At 37.4% G+C, this 22223-nt stretch overlaps 1 protein-coding gene across 1 annotated transcript; it reads left to right on the forward strand.

The window, feature by feature from the left end:
• The first annotated feature begins 230 nt into the window (after nucleotides 1–230).
• LOC104461834 (REST corepressor 3-like) lies at nucleotides 231–17732 on the forward strand. Its single transcript, XM_010073563.1, is given in 11 exon segments — nucleotides 231–305; nucleotides 1704–1756; nucleotides 3392–3553; nucleotides 3910–4034; nucleotides 5530–5608; nucleotides 7851–8069; nucleotides 9759–9836; nucleotides 10603–10660; nucleotides 16143–16384; nucleotides 16814–16880; nucleotides 16883–17732. Coding segments are annotated over 11 exon segments (1401 nt in total). The 5' UTR covers nucleotides 231–262; the 3' UTR covers nucleotides 17158–17732.
• The last annotated feature ends 4491 nt before the right edge of the window (nucleotides 17733–22223 follow it).

Raw genomic sequence — 22223 nt, forward strand, 5'->3', positions numbered from 1 at the left:
TGGTAAGCAGGATCCTGTCTAATATCCAGTTATTACTGAACCTCGTGAGAGTAGTGTTCAAATTCAACCATTTGATGTTTTAAGGAAATAATGTAGAATTAATGATTTTTTCCCCTCCCCTTAGTAGCTGTGCTGGACTTCTTAATATGGTTTACTTGTTGTCCCATGAATAGTTGTTCTCTAGATCATATTTATAAATACTGAGACTTATTTTTTTTTTCTTACAGGTGCCACAAAATATACTGATAAAGATAATGGTGGGATGCTTGTATGGTCTCCATATCATAATATTCCAGATGCCAAGCGTAAGTCTTTCCCTGCTTGGGATTTTGGATGCTTAAGTATAACTAAATAATTGTTTCTGGTGTGCCTGTTGGCTTTTTTTTTTTTTTTTTTTTACATAAAGTGAATTTGCAATTTAATAAATTAAACACAAAGCTTCTCTTTTATTTTTTGTTTAGAGAACTCCCGGGAAAGGAAAGATCACCTCCTCTTATTTTATAGTTAAGTCTGTGTTTCCAATCCCACTGTCTGTGTTGTATCATCATCAGTGTCTGTGAAACCTTTAGTTATTAATAAAAGAATAAAACATCTAAACATGGGGAACTTGCTGCTCTAAATTTCAAGGAGAAGGAGTTGCAGCAGATAAATTCTGAAAAGATGTGTTAAGGCCCAGTTCAAGGGGAAATTATTATTATTGCTATCCTATCAAGAAATACTGAGCATTTTCTCCCTTCAAAAGTGACCTGAAATATAGGAGTTGTCTGACTAGATGTGATCGATTATCTGTTTAATCTAGTTTAAACCTGTCTTCTATGCTAGAATTTCCCATATATAATATAGGGGAGTAAACTTTGAAGATGCAGTCTTGAGAACCTGATCCTCAGGACAGTTTCTACCTATTACCAGTAGTTAGAGGTTAGTGTCCCTCTACATTGGAGGGAACGTATGTTTTTTGCTCCTGCAGAACAGTAAGAAATTTGTTTGTTTCTTTAAAAATTAAAAAAGTACCCATTGAAGATCAAAACTAGCAGGACTTAATTGCAAAATTATGGAAAATGTTCATCTCAAAGCTGGCTTTACTATGCCCAAGTATGATTTTTAAAATACGTTACTGGTGAATTTGATCACCTAATTATTGAATTTTCATATTCTTTATTGAGAACTGACTTCATGCCATGGTTAAAACTAATGTTGGTCAGTGAAAACTATATTAATATCAAGGATATGCATAATCATTGATCTAGGATCTCTTTACATTGATTTTTAACATGTTTGGGAATATGAACAGTAGAAGTAGTTCAATTTAAAACTAATGCAGGTGTCTGGACATCCCCCAGTGTGTCTGTATTCTTAGGAGTGGGTTCCAAGAAGACATAGCCTTTCAATAACCAGCCAGTCCCTGATTTAAATAAATAAATGATGAGCCTCTGTGGCTTTGCTGTAGTAAAAATGTGGAAGAAAGCATCTTTTTCACTGAGAATTAGCTGGTCTAAAAAGTTTATAAAATTAAACGTTGGATTAAAGGCAGTGGGCTTTATTATTAATAAAGCTATGAATGTATTTAACATTTTGGGGGACCTGGACCTATGCAGGGTATTAAAGCATGGGAAGACTTTTCCCATATTAGATGGCTAATTCTGTGTCACCTTATAGCAGAACTAAAAGTACTAAAGAATAATTCTGACATTGCTTTGTTACAGTGGATGAATATATAGCAATAGCAAAGGAAAAACATGGATACAATGTGGAACAGGTAAGTGCTATGAAATGAGAGTGCTCATTTAAAGGATTTTTTTATATAAAAGTATAACACAACTCTCTTTTTTTTCCCACTTAGTTACCATTAATTAACGCTGTTTCTCTTCAGGCACGGCAGCAAACACTGCAGTTAAATGGATCCGCATACAGTTGTGGTCTGGATTCTCTGCAAAAGATTGAGCTCTTTGTTTTCATGACATGCTCAGCTTGTAATGTGCACTTTTGAAAGGTTTGGTATGTTTCTTGATACACTGGGCATGTCATGCAATTGTGTGTGTGTATTTAGCTAAAGAATTTATTAGGAAAGCAGCTTACAAATTTAATGTTTAATATTAAAATTCTAATGTGGTACGATTTTGCACCATTAATTGTGGTAGGAACAGCACTGGAAAGGTTTCTTGCATATGTTAAAAAAAGATGCAAACCGACTTTAAGTGTGTGTTTTCTCAGGAGCAGGAAAACAGAATCAGATTCTAGGTTTGAGAGTAACAAGTTCACGAGGTTTTTTTAATAACCTTTAGTCACCGTCCTGTAAAAACTACAGGATGAAACTTTGTTGGTCTCTACTTAGTTCTGTTGCAATTTTCTTAATAAATTAACGAATTTATGTAAAAGTGAGATTACCTATTGCAAAAAAAAAAAATTGGTGTAGAAAATGGGAACAAGTGGTATGACCAAGTAGCAAAGACTTGCTAGGTAACTGCTCTCTGAAAAAGAGGCTGCCAACGTTGTGTCCAGAATACCTGCAATTTGCTGCTGTTTATGGCTTGGCTTTTGTTAGGGAAGAGAGGGAACTCTGGGATCTCAAAATAAGTCTATAAAAATGACTCATTTGCAGGACAACTTCTGGTACAAAATATTTGTAGACTGTTCACAGTGGAGTAGAAATTATCTTTGTAAGGGGTGCTTGTCACTTCCCATTTTAATCAGGGGTTTGGAGAGCTGATGAACAACTGGTGATCATCTCTGCACTGTATGATTGAAACTGAGTGGATTACATTTACCAATTCCCGTGCCAGACTTGGCATCAAATCTGTCATTGATTCTCTGGCAGTCTAATCAGCATAAAATTCTTTAAGAATATCAAGAAATGAAATTATGTAAGAAAGTGTATTTAAATTTCCATTCCTTATTAGGTGCACATGACATGGAAGTGGCCGTGCTGTTATTTGTGGATTGGAGAGTTGTAGAATTTCAGACTTGCATTTTGGATGATCCTCTGGCTTCTGAAAAGTATTTTTATTTTCTTTTTTTGAATGGGCTGGTAATAAAGGCCTGAAGACCTATAAGGAAATGTGTAGGTGATACATGCTTGTAAAGGAAGAAACCAGGTCAGATTTGAGCCTATCAGCCTAGTTCGTGCTGCTTCAGAATTACTGCTGCCATGCCAACCTTAAATTGTCTAGCTTTCATGCCTCTAATAAAGTACAGATGTGCCCACTGTCCATATTGTCTCCAAAGAGAATTTTGTAGCCTATAGTAGTACATAGCCAATAAAATTGTAAATACAATTTAAGAAGGGGTTCTGATAGTCAAATTTTATTTTAAATAAATAATTTTTTTTTATTTAACTTGTCTCAACATTTTAGAAAGTTGACTAAATCCAAAAAGGGACTGTTTCTTTTCAAAGGCGCTCGGCATGTTGTTCTGGCATAAGCACAATATTGAGAAGTCCCTTGCGGATCTCCCTAACTTCACTCCTTTCCCTGATGAATGGACAGTTGAAGATAAAGTTCTATTTGAACAAGCATTTAGCTTCCATGGAAAGAGCTTTCACAGGATCCAGCAAATGGTAAAGTAATATTTTAATCAGAAGCATTGAACAGTTCAGATGCACTAAGAACAAAGGCTCCCGTTGGGCTAAATTTTCATGCTGATTTCTGTGTAAAAGTTTTGGGAACAACCTTGAATATAAGATTTCGGTTAATTTCATCATGTGTCTTGGATCTCTAGCTTTTTCGCTCTAACAAAAAAAGCCTCTCCCCCCCCCCCCCTTTTAAAAAAATGTATATAAAATACATCCCTCCTTTCTATCTCATCCATGCATTTAAAATATTTGGGTAAAGGTGGTTGTAAATAGAGCAGAACTATAATATTGGGTGGAATTTTAATTTTTAAAAGTATTAATATGTTAATGAATTCTTCTAGCTTCCAGACAAGACTATTGCAAGCCTTGTAAAATATTACTATTCTTGGAAAAAGACTCGCTCCAGGACAAGTTTGATGGATCGGCAGGCTCGAAAACTAGCTAATAGAAATAATCAAGGTGACAGGTAAGTTTTAGATTCTTAAGTAGACTGAAGTCTTTTTAGGTAGAGATGTTGCAGTAATTTCCAGCCATTATGTTTCAGCCTGAATGAGCATCTGTGGTGATGTCTCTGCTTTTAGCAAGGGGTTTGGTACCTGTGCTTTAAGAACTGTATCACTCCAGTTGGTGTGAGTTGTAAAAACACACTTGAGTGCTTTAATGGATAACTGTAAAAACAAGGGTTTAAAAAAACCTGAAGTCTGGAAATGTGGTTTAGAAATAATGCTTCATTTGAGAAGTCTAACCTTATATTATTGTGTGGGGAGGAGAGTATTTTTGTGGGTGTGGGTGTTTTCTGGGGGGTTTTTTGGTTTGGGTTTTTTTGAACTTGAATGGAATTAAGACTGAAAGATCCACCACTATAAAGAGCTGTAGCAATTAGAATGCCCAAGTGCTGCTTTATAACAACAAGTGCTGCTTTATAACAAAACTTTATATAGAATCTTTAGGAGACTTAGAACTGCTATCAAAGAGAATTAGGGCTCAAGATAGTTTTAAATTGTCTTGGGTAGAAGGGAATGATGTTTCCCCTAGTTATTATGAAATTAAAATTATATTGCACTTAGTATACTTGAGTATTACCTTGCACTTTTTAAAAAGTGATTTAATATGTTGAATGCATAAATACCATAATCATGTTTATGTTGAAAAGTATGATTTTACATCTGCAGAAAACTGCTGAGATAGAGCAAAAGGGTCTATTTAATTATATGTTGTGGACAAGAACTCCTGAAATAGTGACTCTGTAGCTGAAAAATTACAGAAGAAAATAAATGTGCTTCTAATACAGCATTTTGGGTTTTTTTATAATGACTAGAAATGTGTGCTGTTTTTACATTCATTTATTCAGAAATTAAATTGTGTGAATGACTGGATAGGACTTGGCTAAACTGTTATCTTTCCAACTTTTTCTCTTTGATTTTAATTCAGCAGATTTCATTCTCCCTCCCCTAAATTGCTAGATCCTGAGCACTTTTGTGAAAAAGCAGCCCTGTGTTTTCCCATCTTGTATTGTCCCTTTTTGCTCCCCACAGACTTCATCAAGGGTTTATTCACCCACCTGGTGCAGTGGTTTGAAATTTGGTCTATTAAAACTAATGTGGCAAATGAAAGGTTATTTCTAGCCTTGGTATAGTTGACCATGTAAGTGTTCATGCTAGCACAAGTGATTGAATTGAAGAAAGGTGACACCAAATTTTTTGGCAGCAGTAGCAGTGCTGCTTTAAAGTCATTTTGAAACTACAGTTTAGTATTGCTTATCATAATAAGTATTAGAATTTAATCAAGGAAATATGATTGTAATATATTTCTCTCCCTTTTGAAAAATACAAATAACTTTGATATTACATATACCTAGAGTAGATATTTTAGAGTACATAATCCTGGTTTACCCTGGTACATATTTATATTTGGGGTTAAAAAATAGATAAAATGACCAGCTTCTTATGATCTGTCCTCAGTGATGATGACTTAGAAGAAGCTCATCCAATGGATGGAAATGATAGTGATTATGATCCCAAAAAAGAAGCCAAAAAGGAGGTAACAGATAGCTTAATGGTGAATGTCAGTTTGTTTGTTTTCTGTGAATGTGATACTGTGAAGAACATGGCTTGTAGTAAAGAGGTTTAGCTGGCAGCCTGCTGAAATCAAAGGGATTTTAGGTGATCAAGATCTTGACAACTTCTGATTGAAACAAAATTTTGTCATATATTTTTGCCATTCTGCGGGCGTAAATGCATCTCTCATTTCCTTCACTGTTTCCTGAGAGATCTTCAAGTTTTATAAGAGATGTATGCGTATCACTACCTGGTAAAAAAACATTTCCCCTGCCTCTGTCTTGTTAATATGTTTACAGTTTTACTGTTGTGAATTACTGGGATCTAAATGTTTTATTTGCATTTTAAAATTAAATTACATTTTTCCAAGAATAACTTTTTTGCTTTTTTAAAGCCACGGGGAGGTTATGCATTTCAATTAATATGTGGCTTTACTGAGATGCTTTTTACTAATAAATGTAGAGAAAAAACATTTTTGTCTCCTCTAATGAGCACTTACTGTTAGCTTCACAGATAAGTGCTTCTGTTTGGGCTATGTTCGGGTTTTGGGGTTCTTTGGGGATTCTTTTGGTAAACATTAAGTTATTTATGAACAAGACTAGAAAAGCACAGTTAAGTGTGTAAACATTTGATTGTTTCCTTGATCAATGTAATGCATTTGTGATTTTCCTAAAATGGGACATTCATGCTTCTTGACGGTATAAGAGGAGAGGAAGTGCAAAACTTGCAACATTCCCATGAAGTGGTATCTAGGATTATTAATAAAACTTTGCAGTTCTACCAGAAATTATGCTGAATAAGAACCTGATAGGTTTAGATTCCATTCTCAGCTTTGCAATGGCCTTCAGTGTACCACTTTATCTAACTGCTTTGGGGATGGAAGGGAAGGACAGTTACAATTTCCCCCTTTCTGTAAGAGTTTGAGATTTTTTTGCTTTTTCTTAACGTGCCATGATATGTTTTTTTAGAACTTGAAATGGCACAAGGTCTAAAAATGAACCTTTTTACTTTTTATTCTGCTGTTTTAAAGAATGTTCTTGCAAGCAAGATCAAATACATAAAGTGCTTTTAAGATTGCCTCTATGAAGTCTGTGGACTGGATTAAGATGTTACATTAGCTGGGAAGAGGATGTGGCAGCACAGTAAGGTCAAGCATAGTAGAGCAAAATGCTGTTTGCTGATCTCTACTAATGCTACCGAACATCATAATAATGGCTTCTGCATTTGTTTTCTCTGCACTGTAATCAGATGACCACCTTCTCTTAACCTGCATGGATGCCAGCAGGGAGGAACAGTAGGGAGCTGCTTGAAGCAGAAAAAAGCCTGAATAATCCCATTTCTGTCCTGGTACTTAGCATTGCTTTGAATTGCAAAATCCTTTCAGGGAAAGTAATCTTTGCTTCTCTACTCCTGGTCTGTAGGGAACCTACCTGGTTGCTCTACGGGAGTCATGAGCATGCAGGCCAGCTGTAGTGCAGCGATGCCTGTTGAAGACAGCTGAAATTTTTAGGTGTCCAAATGTATCAAAACAGCAGTTATAAAGATTTCATCTCCTCTTTGCAATCTCTTTCCACTTCAAAAAAGCAAACAACAAAGGCTTAAGTTTGCTAAATTACATGGATTTTTATGATTTCTGCAAAAGTAAACCCATCCTCTCTCTTCCAAGATCAAATCTCCTTCCAAAGCAAGCAGCACTACTACTTCCAAGTCAGAGTGCTTGCAGCAGGAAAAAGTGTCATCTTGCGTTCTTGCCCATCCTGGTTGACTTTCTCTCGTTCTTCTCCCCTGATCTTCACCTGAACTGTTTGTATCTGACCAGAAATAAATGTGTAAATTCACTGACTACTTGGTTTAAACATGTAAAATATATGTGTATATATATGTTCTTTACCTCCTGTGTACGTAAGATGTTCTCAATTTTTGCCCTCTTTCACACTATGCAGACTGATTTTTATACCATTTATTTTATTTTCAGACATGTTAAAAAAAAAAAAAGTTTTAAAAACTGTCCTTTTTAAGACTAACGCAGGCTTATCCAGCAAATGACTGATGTGCTCCATCAGCTTGTCTGCAAGACTTAGTTTGGATACTGCATTGCAGAGGAGGATGTTAGCATTATGTTTTCTTAGTCATGAATATGACATTACAATGCTATGTGATAACTTTATTAAAGTTGTATGTAAGATACTGTTATTCTTTAATGATTTATTTCTTGTAAATTAAAGGGCAATAATGAGCAGCCTGTTCAGACCAGCAAAATAGGTCTGGGTAGAAGAGAGTATCAGAGCTTGCAGCATCGCCACCATTCACAGCGTTCCAAATGCCGTCCACCAAAAGGCATGTACCTGACCCAGGAAGATGTGATAGCTGTTTCCTGTAGTCCCAATGCAGCCAACACAATTCTTAGACAGCTGGATATGGAACTAATCTCATTAAAGCGACAGGTACCATGAGTTATTGGTCTTGTTTTGTTTTCATCTCAGATTGTTCTGATTGTAATGATTTTGAAGATTACCCAAGAAGATTCTGAAACTTCTTTAATGAGTCTTACTACTTTTGTACCACAGTTGCTGGACACTATGTGAACACTATGTGACTAGCTATTCTTTGGTTTTATTTTTTATGTTCATCTACTCTTGTGGATAACATGAAACAAGATAACTTTCTTTAAAAAAAAAAAAAAAGAAGGGGGGTGGAGTATGGCATGAAAACAATGTTACAGAAGTAGAGACAGGAGGAAACCAAAGTCACACTTTGACTTGATTTTTTTTTTTTTTACTTTGTTAAAAGTATTTGTGTGAGAAGTGAGAATAAGGCTAGTGAAGCACTGTTAAGTTCCATTTGTTATGCTTAAAATTGTAGCTGTTTTTCTGGATGTCCTTCCCCACATACCATGAAAGTATAGGGAGGTGAAATCATGGTCGTAGTTACTTCTCTATTTGAATTTGTGAGATGTATACTTATTAAATTTAGAAAAGCTTTGTAGTCTTCAGCTTTAAGAGGACAATTGCTTGCATCCTTTGCATGAAGAAGCTAACTTTTAGCACTTAAAGTTGAAACACAGGATCTATTCAGCTTCTAAGGGTGCAGCAGTGTGTGCATGCTTGCTTTCTAGGAGCGATGGGGCTACAAAGTCAATGCTTATCTCCTGGAATTTCTGCCTCCCTAGAGATGGCTAAGAGCTGCCATGTTGCAAAATCGTGGAGTGAATAAAGGGTTTCATGGGGTTTTTGCTCCCTTGTGTTCTTCTACAGGAGAAATATCCTTCTTTCTGTCACAGCAGGACTCTGGGGCTAAATAGCATAGGTGGGTTTCACTCTTAAGCCTAAGTGTAGGTGAGTTACAGCCTTGAGGATGTGTTTCTCTTTTTTTCTTGCAGTGATCTCAGAGATGCAGCCTTTGGAATCTCCTACTGAGTTGTCTGCTTTTGTGTCCATACTTAAAGAACACTTGTAATTGCATACTACGGTTCACAGCTGAACTATTTTCTTACCCATGTTACCTTAGGTGCATTGCTGTTAGGTTTAAATGGTTAGAAGAGATGTATATGTACAATTTGGAAGCTCTCTCGTTTTTATAGTCTAAGATATTTTATTTAAATATTTTAAATAATTTCAAGAATCACCCCTAAAGGAAATTATGAAGATCTAAGGTCAATAAAAAGCAGTCTCTCAGAAGGAACTAACTGGAAATAGCTCATAAATCTTCCCCCCCACCCCACACCCCTGAAGTGCTTTTTGGAGAAGGAAGAAGTTAACATATACAGTGCATCTCACTTAGAGTTCTAAGAACCAAGTTTTGTGTCTAGAATGTTCTGCATTCTTCTTCAAGAACACATGCATCATTATAAAAACTTGCTTGTTATCTCCTACTTTTAATATTCCTGCACACTAACTGTTCTTTTGAAAGACTGGCTTGAATTTTTTTTCTCTCCATAGTAAACTGTGCTATATTTTTAAATTTTTATTTTTGAAAAAAAAAAAAACAAAACAGTTAAAAGTAGTGAAGCCTTAAACCATAATATTTCTCTTTCTAACTTAGGAGGTACACTTGTGGCAATCCTAGTGAAGATATATGTGTAAAGTGACCAACTTTCTTTGTGGAGCTGATTAACTTTGTTGTTTTTGACCAAGGTTCAAAATGCTAAGCAAGTAAACAGTGCACTTAAACAGAAAATGGAAGGCGGGATTGAAGAATTCAAACCTCCTGAGGTAAATCACAAACTTGTGTCCTTGCCCTTACATTAGTGGGAAGCTACAGAAATGTGTTTTGCTGCAGGATAGTGTTTACATTTCAGCAGCAGTTTAAACAGGATCCATTGAATTACATGCAAGGGTGAGTCTATCTGGCTTCTCTACGGGAAAATGGTGGTAGGCTTTTTTTATGCCAACTGGCTGAAAAAAGAAGCATAAGAAACTGAAATGTCATGTCTATTCATGACAATAGGGAGCTGAAATTGAGCTCTGATATATGAGGTTGTTTTAGTGGAGATTGCTAGCGGTAAATTCTGCGTTCTGTGGGAAAACATGACTATATATATGTTTGGGCATCCAAAGTGAATGATTTATTACTACTGAAGTTCTCTTTTTGCTTGTTTTCAAGTCTTGGATATGAAATGTAATGTGAATGCATAACACTCCAGACACCAAGTCCTAATAGTTTAGATAAATGTAACTATCGGTTCAAACTCTGTCTACATAAAGATCATTAGCTTGTGCATAAGTTATGATATAGCTGATATTAAGAATTGCAATAAAAAAGAGAAAAAAAAATTGGTGTAGTTTTAAGCTCAATCCTTAAATGCTACTTCCTCTTCATGAAAGCAATCTTAAACTTTATAAAATTATGGCTTATAAGCAAGAGATTTTTACTGATGTTGCAAAATGTAGTGCAAGTAAAACACACTCTGATGCTCAGATATTTTGCAGCTGTTGAAACATTTTAGTGATCTTTGTGCCATTTCTCTAATTTTAATAGTCTAATCAGAAAATCAATGCCCGTTGGACCACAGAAGAGCAGCTTCTGGCAGTACAAGGTATGTTAATAGCAGTAGCGACTTGAAATCTGATGCAAAGGATTTGAAGAGGTACTCAGGCTTTTGTTTGTATTTCCCTTTAGTGTAAAGCTAAACTTTATCTGGTCTTACAAGAAAGTCACTGGGAAAACAGCAAAACTAGTGAGAATGTTTAGGACGTTCAGTCAAACAACGTGACACTAGCCTTTCAGTTATCTGTATTAAAACTTGAATAGAAAAGCCTAAGTTGGGTTTACGCGACAACTGTAGTAGTACCAAGAAGTCCCTTTGATCATCTTCTAAATAACCTTACAAGGATTTTTCTGAAGTGGAAGACTGAAGTAATAGTTGAAGTAATAAAACTTGAAGCAAACACTTGTTAAGACATCTTTCCACATTCTTAAAGTAGGAAAAAGCAGAAGTAAAGTACAGTTACTTTTCTCTATTCATGAGGGAATAAAAGAGCAGATATCCACCCAGTGGAGGCCTTTTAAGAGTCTGAAGCTGGATATGGATACTTGACTAACAGTCTTATTGAGGAAAAAAACACTGTCAGGCTATTGATACAGCTAATTTGCAGTATTTAATTTATATGAAGGAAAACTGTCTTGCTTTACTATGCACTGCCTGACCAAGGAACATGCAAGGAAATACCTGGAGGGCCTAATGCTGTCTTGGATCATCTTTTTTAAGATAATATAATCAGCTCAGTTATACACATCTGCTTTATTTCTCAGTATTCTTCACCTCCTTTAAAATAAAAGACTGAATTTCAGTATAAAATCTTCAGTTGCATCAGGATATCAGTGTAAAGTTGTCAGGTGTGCCATACCTGGCAGTTATTAGCCAGATGACTGAACCTAAAGTTAGGTTTATTTTGAAGTGTGAATAGAAATGCTGAAGAGCACAAAATGTCTCGAAGTCATGCCTCTCAGCTTACATGCCTCAGACTGGAATTTGCGTCTCCAAACTGTTTTCTGTCCTAAGTTCATTCTCTCAGTATTGCTAACAAGGTCACTTTTTCTATTTTGTTCTCAAATGCAACAGAAAAGGAGATGCCTAGCTTTAATGATAGTCTAATAAGTAGAATGCTTGCTGTAGAAGTGGGGAAAATCTAGGTTCATTGTGCCTGCCTTAGCATGAAAGGATTCAAACCATCTTGCATTTCATAGTCTAGTTATTGGAGCTCTCACTAAGCGTCAGTTTGGGAAGCAATAAGAATGCATTGAGGCTTTGTTAAGCTATGGCACTATGTGACTGACAAGGTAAATAATAAAACTGGAGCAAGGGCAAAAGAGAATGAGGGTTGGTGATGACTCCCTGGAGAGGAGTTCCAGTCTTCTGATCTCTTCTCTAGGGAAAGTTTTGTGTTTTATAAAGGTAGTCAGCCTCAATACTTAAGGGTGGGGTGAGAAATCAGGACTTCTGGAAGAAACCTGTTTTCATTGAATTTACATTCGCTTCTGATATGTTTTGTTTCCTTTTTTAGTCCCCTTCCTTTGCCACGGTATCAAATGGAGATGGGAGCGCACCTTAATGCCAGTATTCTTATTATCCCTTCCTCATCTACTGCCCAGTAGTAGAGTCTTCCTCCTAGAATGAGAGTGCTGTAGGTATTAACCTCCCGTCCTTCAGGCTAAGGACCTTGATCTCTTGCTTCAAAATAATTCCTTGAGCCAGCAGACTTATGCATGAAGGAGCCATGCTGTCTTTTGCCCTGCCTCATTTTTTAAAAGAAAGTAGCCATGGTTGCTGTGCTACAAGCTACCGTAATGTGTGTTAGGCTTGAACTTGGAAGTTGACCTGAGCATGGGGACATTTAATTTGTACATTTAAAATAGATCTATTTCATCAAATATATTGATACATTTTGGCACGTGCATTTAATAATTTTACAGAAAACATAAGCATTAAGCAGGTAGGTGGCACTTCTGTGATTTGTTCACTTGAATTCAAATGTTAAATCCTACCATGGAAATCTTGAAAGTAATCTGTAGTAGTAAAATTTCGGTACTGTTTTTCCTAAACATGAAAAAACTCTTTTCATCTGTGGGCTAATCTCAAGAGCCTGGCAGTAGCTAAAGAGGAGGTAACGAAAAAACCCACCTTAAAACACAGCTGAGTGTGTAATCTTAAAAGCAGTGGGGTTGTAGACTCAGACTTATGATCTCTGAGACAATCTTTTGCTGTATAATTTCTCAAGTTACTGTTCCATTTTGTCTGAATAGTTATTGAATGTAATGGGCCAGTTCATCACTTGAGGTGTTCTTAAGTTACCAACTTTGTAGAAATGTATGAGCATGATCGTCTTTTCAAACTAAGATCTCAGCTGTATGAAAATTGCAATTGCAAAAATGTTTTAAGACTTGTTCAAAACAACAAAATTTAAATTGTAAAGCAGTGCATGACTTCCATATCATTTCAGTGGAAAACAGTGGGGACAACTGGGATCTAATCTAAGGCAGTTGCCAGAAGTGTGGTAATCCCATTCCAGTGAAACTGCAGGTTTCATAACCTGGGGGTTGCTGTTAACTATCTCTGCCTCGTTGTGGTGCTCTATTCTATTGCTTTGGACCTAGGGAAATGCTTTGTGTGCCTGTCAGTGTTTGCTTCACTGCACAGCCTTAAGCAGCATAGGCGGCATCAAACTTGGGCTTAAGAGTTTCTCAGAGTTAGACATTCAGGATGAAATGTTGTAATAGTGAGCGTGCATATGTTCAAGTGCACCTTTCAAAACTTTGCCCAGTTGCAAGAGCTTGGAGGATTCCTATGATCAGGAGTACGTTCAAAGGAGGTGGGAGAAAGACATTTGTATGTGTGCACCTTTGCAACTGGGCAAAGTTTTGAAGAGCTTGGAGGATTCCTATGATCAGGAGTACGTTCAAAGGAGGTGGGAGAAAGACATTTGTATGTGTGAAGTGAGGCTATGCAGTCGTCCTTTTTTCAGCTTCACTTTCAGCAACGTAATAAAATAATTCTTATTGAATAACAGATTAAACTCTTCAGAAATAATTTGGGTGCTGTTGAGCACAGAATTTGTATAAGGATGTATAAGTAACGTGCACCAGTTTGAAAGAGGTGATGGACTGGCATCAACTCTTACAGATATGCCAGCACCTCTTGCATAAAACTTCCATAAACATGTGTTGCACTACTTCTGTTTCTGATGCAGCTTAAAAGGAATTTACTACATCATTGTGTAGAAGTCATTGTGATGCTAGAGCACTACTAAATAACACTGACAAGAATCCAAAGTGAGTAATGCTGTGTGTAGCTGAACTAAGGAAATTTTATTTTCTTTAGGTATTTCTTTGAGTTGGGCTCTCAGTGAAGGCAAGATGCACAGTTTTCAAGCTGTCTGCTTGGATATAGGTTTTAAGACCTGATTTTTGGCAACTTCAGTTGAAGTTAGCCAATAGGCTCAGTTGTTTTGCAGATTAAAGGGAAGGAAGAAGTATAGACAGCATAGTAAGGGAAAAGGCTGAAATCACTAAAAGTCTGAATTAGGTCTCAAACAAAAATGTGCTTTGTTCTACTGGGCACTTTGTTCACTTGATTAACTGTACAGGATGTTACATATGTTGCAGTGGACATTTAGGGATCATTATAAATTAGTACAGATGGTGGTAGGGCAATCAAAGAATATTCAAACACTGGAGGGAGTGCTCTGTGGGTGCACACAGCTTTTAAGGAGTATAACTGATACCTTATACAACTGATAAAGCCCAGAGCCAAATCTCTGTCTTTGCTTTGCCTAGATACGTGCCCTCCCACATGGCTCTGATAGGTCCTTTTGTTTTCTTTCGAAGGTTCTTGCAGTCAGGACGGTTGGATTCTTTTGTATGCCCCAGAAAAGATCTTAAATAATGTAGCTGGGCTCTTGACAGGTGAAACATTGGCTTCAGCTACAGAAATTGTTGCTATCCTGGAACTGAACTTTTCTGTTAAATTGCAGTGAGTGTACATTGCTGCATCAGAAGTGCCTATTAACGAAGAAAGTAGAAAAGAGCAGAACAAGCTGAAGGTCATACTCTTCACAATTAAGTTGAAAAGGAATATAGCTTTCAGATTTGAAACAACTTTCACTTTCTGAATCCTTTGCTTCACTGTCTGAAGTGAGGCATGAAATCAGGCATAAATTTATTTTCCTGTAATGAGACAGAGTGCCTGTCCTCTAAGCACTGTGATATGGTCCAAATGAGTTTGGTTATCAGGAGCTTCACAGAAGAAGTCAAATTCTAATTCACTCATGCATAGCTGAGAGCAAAAAATGAGTCTTCTGTTTACTCAGTCTGGAATAAAACTCTGTTTTATTTATTTTAGTCTCCAAACTTTTGGACACTTGTGATTAAAAATATACTCTTTGCAGCTAAAAGCTGTGTTCTAGGATGCTGGAGAGTTTGAAGATTTTTTTGTAAGCAGGAGAAGAGGAACTAGACATATACCCTAAATACAACTGAGAGAAAATCAATAAAGTTTAGGTTATAATTCCAGTTTTAGGTGAAAAAAACCTATGGAATATTGTACTTAATGGTTTTTTTGTGTTATACGCAAATGTAGTTTTAGAACTTTAAAAAGTACATGTTGAGATTTTCTTGTGAAGTATTTTCTTGTGAAGTGCTTGTAAACAAAAGCGACCTCCTGATGTCAATATGAAAATTAACAAAAAAACAATGCAAAGATCTTCTGACATGCTACTTCTTGCTGGAGGATTTGATCCTAGTGGCTTGTGCTGGGCTGTCTTACAAACAGACACCAATAGCTTATGTTTGCTAACATTCCCCAAGGTGTTTCTCCCAAAACCCCAGATTCTTCTACCCAGCTCAAATGATGAATGGAAGCTTTAAAAAGACTTTGTCAGGTGAATGCTTGCCAGTTGCTCTTCGTAGGCTCAGTAGAGCATGTCACCAGTACAGGAATGAGCGGCATATCGTGACTCATGGAACTGTGCTCCCCTGTTCTGCCCTGTGCTTACTCCAGTACGTACTGCCCTCTGCCACTTCAGCTGCACAGGTTGTGGGCAAAGAAACATCTGCGTGAAGCTGGCACAGAGGGAACCTATAGAAGCTCTCAATGTTTGTCCCTTGACATTTCTAGTGTTATACCCTGTTTACAGCTATACACAAATGCTTTGTCACTCTCCCTCTCCCATCTTGAACTTGTCTTGGGCTTCTGCCCTTACTGTAAGCACACTGAAGGATTTACTTTACTTGTCAGAGGCCAGCTCTCTGTGGTTTTAGGTTGGGAGGCTTGGTGAGTAAGCCAGGATCTTTAAGAAGAGCGGGTAATGACCTTTTCATAAAGTTCTTGATTTGTATGTTGATAGCTGTGCAATTAAAATTACTTTGCTTTAATGGAAATTTGAGGCCTTCTCCTAACTGGGGAGTCCTCCTAATTAGCAAGTCCTTGGTTTGCAGATCCCATAGGTTCTCTCTATAAATACATCACACGTAGCTGTGTCTGACTGATTCTTCACAGCTATGTTATTTACTTTGCCTTCCAGGTGTCCGAAAATATGGTAAAGATTTTCAAGCTATTGCAGATGTAATTGGCAACAAGACTGTTGGCCAAGTGAAGAACTTCTTTGTAAACTACAGGCGTCGGTTTAACTTAGAGGAGGTATTGCAGGAATGGGAAGCGGAACAAGGAACCCTGGCTTCTAATGGTGATGCTTCTGCTTTAGGGGAGGACACAAAAAATACTTCTAATGTGCCATCAGGAAAGAGCACTGATGAAGAAGATGAGGTGTGTTTTGTGTACCAGAAATAAGTAAGCATGGGTTGAGGAACAGCATTTTATTTAGTGATTATAATGTAAGGTTAACTGGTGTGGAGTAGCAAACCGCATTCTAAAGAATGATGATGAGCTTGCATAGAACTTCAGCCAATGTCGTTAACCAGCTGGGAGCAGGACTGCACCTTTCATAGTGATGATCACGTTACTGTTTTATTGTTTAAAAATACAGTTCTTGTTCTAGAAGAAGACTCTTGCTTCGTAAATATTTTTAGTTTTGCTGTCTATAATGTTTTGGTTGATTTCTTTTCAGTAACTTCTCAGTGTTTTGGTTTCATTTTTTAAATGCTGTTTCCTGTGTAGTGGACAGTGGCAGCCCAACTGCATTGAGCTCTGGCTGGGATGGCTGTTCACGCAGTCTTGTCTTTGTCCTTTGTGCAGGCAAAAAGCACTCCGGCCACTCAGTGTTTAGGCCCTTCACCTCCAGCACAGGCATCTGCTCCAGCACCACCCCTCCCATGGCAACTTTAAATCAGCCGCCCCCGTTACTTCGTCCAGCGCTTCCTGCTGCTCCTGCTCTTCATCGTCAGCCTCCACCGCTTCAACAGCAGGCACGATTTATTCAGCCAAGGCCGACGCTAAATCAGCCTCCCCCACCACTCATCCGCCCAGCTAATTCCATGCCTCCTCGTCTAAACCCAAGGCCAGTGTTAACCACGGTTAGCGGCCAGCAGCCACCCTCGCTTATTGGAATTCAGACAGAATCTCAGTCCACTCTGCACTGAAGAAATAAAACAGAATTATGTTAACTCCTACATTTGAAAAATTGTATCAATGTACTTTTTTTTTTTTCCAAATAATGAAGGGGAGAAGAGAGCAAGCCTTCACAGGTATCAGACCAGTTTTACAGAGGAGCAAGCTAAGAACGAGAAATGGAACCACATGAATGACCACCTGTATAAAAATATTTTTATTTCAAAGACATGTACAGCAGAGCAATGCCTACAATACAACCCTCCTCTATATGGATAACTGTTGAAGGAAGCTAACTTCTTCAATGAATAAATGTTCAACACACCAAGATTTTGTTTAACTGATTTTTTACTCTATTTATTTTATTACAGTTCTTTGTAGTCAAGCATCTAACTACAGGAAAGTAGTCTGGCAAATCTAGGAATAGATAATATTGTAGGAGACTTAAATGTAGCGTTGGGGTTTTTGGTGTGTGTGAATTTTTTTTTTTTACTTTTTAGTGAAAAAAAAAAAAAAAGGCCTTAGGTTCAGAGTTTTTGGTCCTGTTTAGGTAACTGTAGAAGCATTTCATGCAGTTGTAAAATGTAGGTGTTTCTTCTCTTCATGTTCTTCCCAGAACACTTTTTCTTGTTTAGAAAGGTACTGTCTTATTTAATACTCCTCTGAAAGAGTATTCTGAAGACTCAATGAGCTATTGTACCAAACTTACTAAATCTCCCATGTGTTCTACTCATAGAAGTTAACTGAAAACAGGAGTCCAGTTTCCTGCTGCAGTATCTCTTGTGGGTTGGGGCGGAGAGAGAGGCAGCGACTTCCACCACCCAGGGGCGTGACAGGAGAGGAAGCATATAGCGAGAACCATTAATTTAATTTGTTTTTCCACTAATTCTTCTAATTTAAGTACAGTAGAATTTAATTCCTCTGAGAATGGCTGTCTGCAGTTCGTGTATGTTAGAGCATTGACATCTTGCCTAAGAATTCATGAGGGAAGTATAGAGGCTGATGATGGTAGTAGAATATTGTGGTGGCAGAGTTAGTTACCTGCTGCCAGCCCAGTCTTACTGTTAAATTATTATTTCCAAGTTCCACTATTTCTGGTGGAGTTGATTAGCTGGGTTGGAGGTATTGTGGGGGCTTTTTGTTTGTTTTGTTTTGTTGACTAAGTAAAATTTGCATTTGGGTATTAATTATTGCTTCCAAATTTTAGGAGATTGAAAGGTTTTCTTTCCACTGCATTCTTGTCTGAAACCTTGATTTATTCTCAGCAGTGTTTTGGGGGTGAGGTTTTTTAGTTTTGGTTGTTTGGGGTTTTTTAAAAGTAGATGCCTCTATCCTCCAAGTAAACCAGGCTGCAAATTTGAGTAGCGTTGTCTGAAACTCTGATCTGAATCAAGCTATTGAAAAATCTTGCATTCTAGACTATATAATAATGTTCATGTTGACTGCCTTGCTATTTAGAAAATTATTTTTGTTTATAACTGAATGATGTTGGAAAATCCTTTTAAATCCATTCTGTTATTAACTAGATCTGCCCTTGACTAAAATGAGACTTTATTTGAAAAAGGAATGTGCTCTCCCTGGGCTTTTTCACAGATGAATTGGATGGTCTAATGATCAGTTTAGCAGCTGGCTAAGGTCCTTTTATATGTGCAAAGGAAAGTTCTTATAGCATTAGATCCTGTTTCATTTGTAAATCTAGTATTAAAGTTTGGTAGTTGTGGCCTGAATTGCAGTTAAGGGTTTGACGTTTATGGTTTAGTTCTTCATTTAAAAATATTTTCAGACCAAACTGGAGAGATTTTTCTTTCTGATCAGCTTTCACTGGTGTGCTGAGATCTTGAACAAAAGGTCCTTCTTATGAATTTTCTTTTGCATCAGTAGGTGCTTAGCCACTGTGTGAGGATCAGATGACCTCTTGTCCAAGAAAAGCAGCATTGTAAAACAAGCACTGAGGAATTCGTGGTCACTGAAAATTGTGTTCTGGGAGTCGTAAGTGTCCCCTTGCCCACTACACGCAAATCTGGCTGCTCTCCAGTCTTTAAAACTGATACGAAACTCATCTGGTACATTTTGCCATCCTAAGTATCTTGGTTTAATTGTTAACAGTGATAAGATACATCTTCAGGATTTTTTTTTAATTTTTTTTTTAGCATTGAGTCTCCCAGGTGTGTGTATTGTACCTTTGCTAATTTTTGTCTTGTCTTTTGTCGATAGACTTCAGTATGCAGAATGTTGGGTGTTTCAGTACAGTTGGCCACCACCAACTGCTTTAAAACTGTTCAGTACATTGTAATTCCGTTTAATCTTGTTTAAATATTCTATAACTGGGCAAAGGTGCTGTATTTGAAGGGGGGAGGGAGGGTCAGAGATGGGTAGTATTTCTTAATTTACATACACTGTAGCACACAGTAGGGAACTCCTAGCGTTTGTAGTACTAAATAACTATGTACATAGCAAAATGTCTTTATTGTGTGCTTTGCAGAATATGTGCATACAGTTTGCACGTCCTGTTTTGGGGGGTAGGGTTTGTTTTAAGCAGTGTTTGCCTGGAGAGTGATATGCTTGCTGCTTAATCAAAGGATTAAAGTTTCAAAGAAATCTGTGTCTTCTATTTTTATGTACCTTGTAATGGTCGAATATGTTAGGGCCCTTATACTGTGACTCTCTTCTAAATTCATTTATATTTTTTTAAGAATTAGAAATAAAATTATACAATGGTGTTGATTTCAGTGGGGAATTTTTTTTGCCATATCTAGTCTCCTGTTTTGTGATGTGGTAATGAACTCTGACTTCAAGGTTGGCTTAATTTTGTCACTTTAAAAAATGTAAAATATTTGCACACTAAAGTTTGGTAGAGAACATGTGTTCTACATTGTTCAAAGCTAATGTAACTCTACAGCTTTTTGTACAGTTTATTTTAGTTAATAAAGAAAAATGGTACTAAAAATGACAGATTTTACAAATGCAAGGCATAATCCGAACGACCTGTGTTCTAGGAACCACACTTGCAAAATACGGATGTACAAGAACTATCAGATTTAATTATTGCACTTTAAATCAGAATGGGTATGAAGCTAAGCAGGTATTTCTGCATTAATAAAACAATCACTAAACATTGCACATCATAGTAAAGCAGTTTAATTTGTCTTACAGTTTATCGTGAAATTATAGTTACCTCTGTCCTTAGGTTTTTGGTCATTTTTATGTTGTTGGGATTTTTCTTAAATCATACAGTGTCTTATTCTGGAAAATCCACAGTTCATAGAAAACAGAACACAAACCAGTAGCTTATAGATGTGGGAGTTTGCGTATGAAGAGAGCGGAATTGCAGAGTTCAGGGAATTGTTTCAGATGAAGGTTACTAGAACTTATGTGCCTCTTGCTAGCAAAAGAAAGGAAAAGACTGGGGTTACAGCTGGTGCTAGGCAGAAATGCGGTTGTCAGGCAAAAGCAAAGCCAGGGCAAAGACAAACATCTTGAAAATGTTTGCTTAGAGGTGTGTTTCAAAATGCAGAGGAAGCTGTAGAGGAGTTAGCAGCTGTCACAGCTCCGGTGCAAGATGGTGCACTGCAAATTGTGCTGAATACAACTTGGTAGTTTTCGTCAATGTGGTGAACCTGCAGCTTTTCCTCAAGTTGAAATAGCTAAACCTCAGGGTTTGCCTTTCTCTGAGCTAATTAAAAGCAGGCACAGTTGTGAGAGATATCTGCTTTAGCATCACAGGAAGTTCTATGTGAGGTGTAAAAGATAAACTAACACCACCTGTAGCCTGTTACTGATGAATTAGGCATCAAAGATCTATAGTCAGGTAGGGAGGAGAGGCAAAACATACAGGCAACAGTATCTGGACTATTTAATAAACAACTGGCCCATTTTTTTATAATAGGTATCCTTAAAATTGATACATTAGGAAAAAAATTGCTTCGTTTTCACTGCAGTTTTCAATTATTCTTTAAAGTTCTTTTTTGGTGTAGTTTTCTACACTGAAATAATTACAGCAGCAAAATTAATCCTCGTTGCTGTTACTGACTTGAAAGTTTTCCTTTGGACTGGCATGAGAGGAAGCGCAGATGCAAGGATTGTGATCTGTCCTGCTGATTCAGGGATGTGACTTTGTCTTGATGCAAACCGGGCCTCCTGTTACACTCACTGTATCTTGGGAGTCGTGATTTTAAAAGTAACACCTGCACCCTGATATTTGATGATCCTTTTGACAGATCTTTATCACCACAAAGCTCCGTTCTGGGGAATTATGATGTTCTGCGGTAGGAAGATGATGACTGAAGCAAATATCCCTCGTGGGAACCCAATCACATCTCCAAAGAAACTGTTCATTTATGTTCATAAATATTTACTTACAGAAACATAATGCATGTTGTTCTGACGGATGTTCCTGTGAACTTCCTGGACAAGTAGTACCCCAACTAATCAGGATATTCCTAAAAGCTAAGAAAAAAACAAAATTCCTCAATTTTTGCAAGAAGCAGCCTTTTAAAAGGTGTCTGTTGTCAAAAAATGCTTCTACACCTTTGCTGGACTCCCAGAATCTTAATGCAGTATTGGCTTGGGAGGGGCAAGTCTGAGTCATTTTAGCAAAAGAAGAATCTGAAACCATTTTATTACTGTTATTTTTAGAGCTCATTTTAAGACAATCCAGATAACAGTCCAATTATTTCTTTCCAATTGTCTTTTTCTCGTCAGCCTCAATGCTTTTGTGCGTGTGCTAGCGTGGTGTTTTCCTTAGAGACTGGTTTTCCTAGAACTGGTTTAATGTGAAAGAACAAAGTGCAGCAGTGGGTGGTGGGGAGCCAGCGGTTAAACGATGGCATCAGTCCTGCTGGCTGGAGGATGGCTGCGTTGTCCGGGTTTGTAAAAAATCCTTTGGTGTATCTTGAGCAATTAGCAAATACTACTCCATGTACTACTGGTAGTAGTACCTACTAGTACATGGTGATAGCTAAGGGCTGTGTTCTTTGCGTATTTCGCATGGGGTCTGTTTTGCCATTCCCGTTCCGTAGATGTAAACGATAAGAGCGAGGAACCGTGTTCCAGGCAGGCGGAGAGGCGAGACCGAAGCTGAACGGCGCTGCCGCTCCCG

Source organism: Pterocles gutturalis, unplaced genomic scaffold (genome assembly GCF_000699245.1).
Source record: "Pterocles gutturalis isolate BGI_N339 unplaced genomic scaffold, ASM69924v1 scaffold25891, whole genome shotgun sequence".
Classification (NCBI taxonomy): domain Eukaryota; kingdom Metazoa; phylum Chordata; class Aves; order Pterocliformes; family Pteroclidae; genus Pterocles; species Pterocles gutturalis.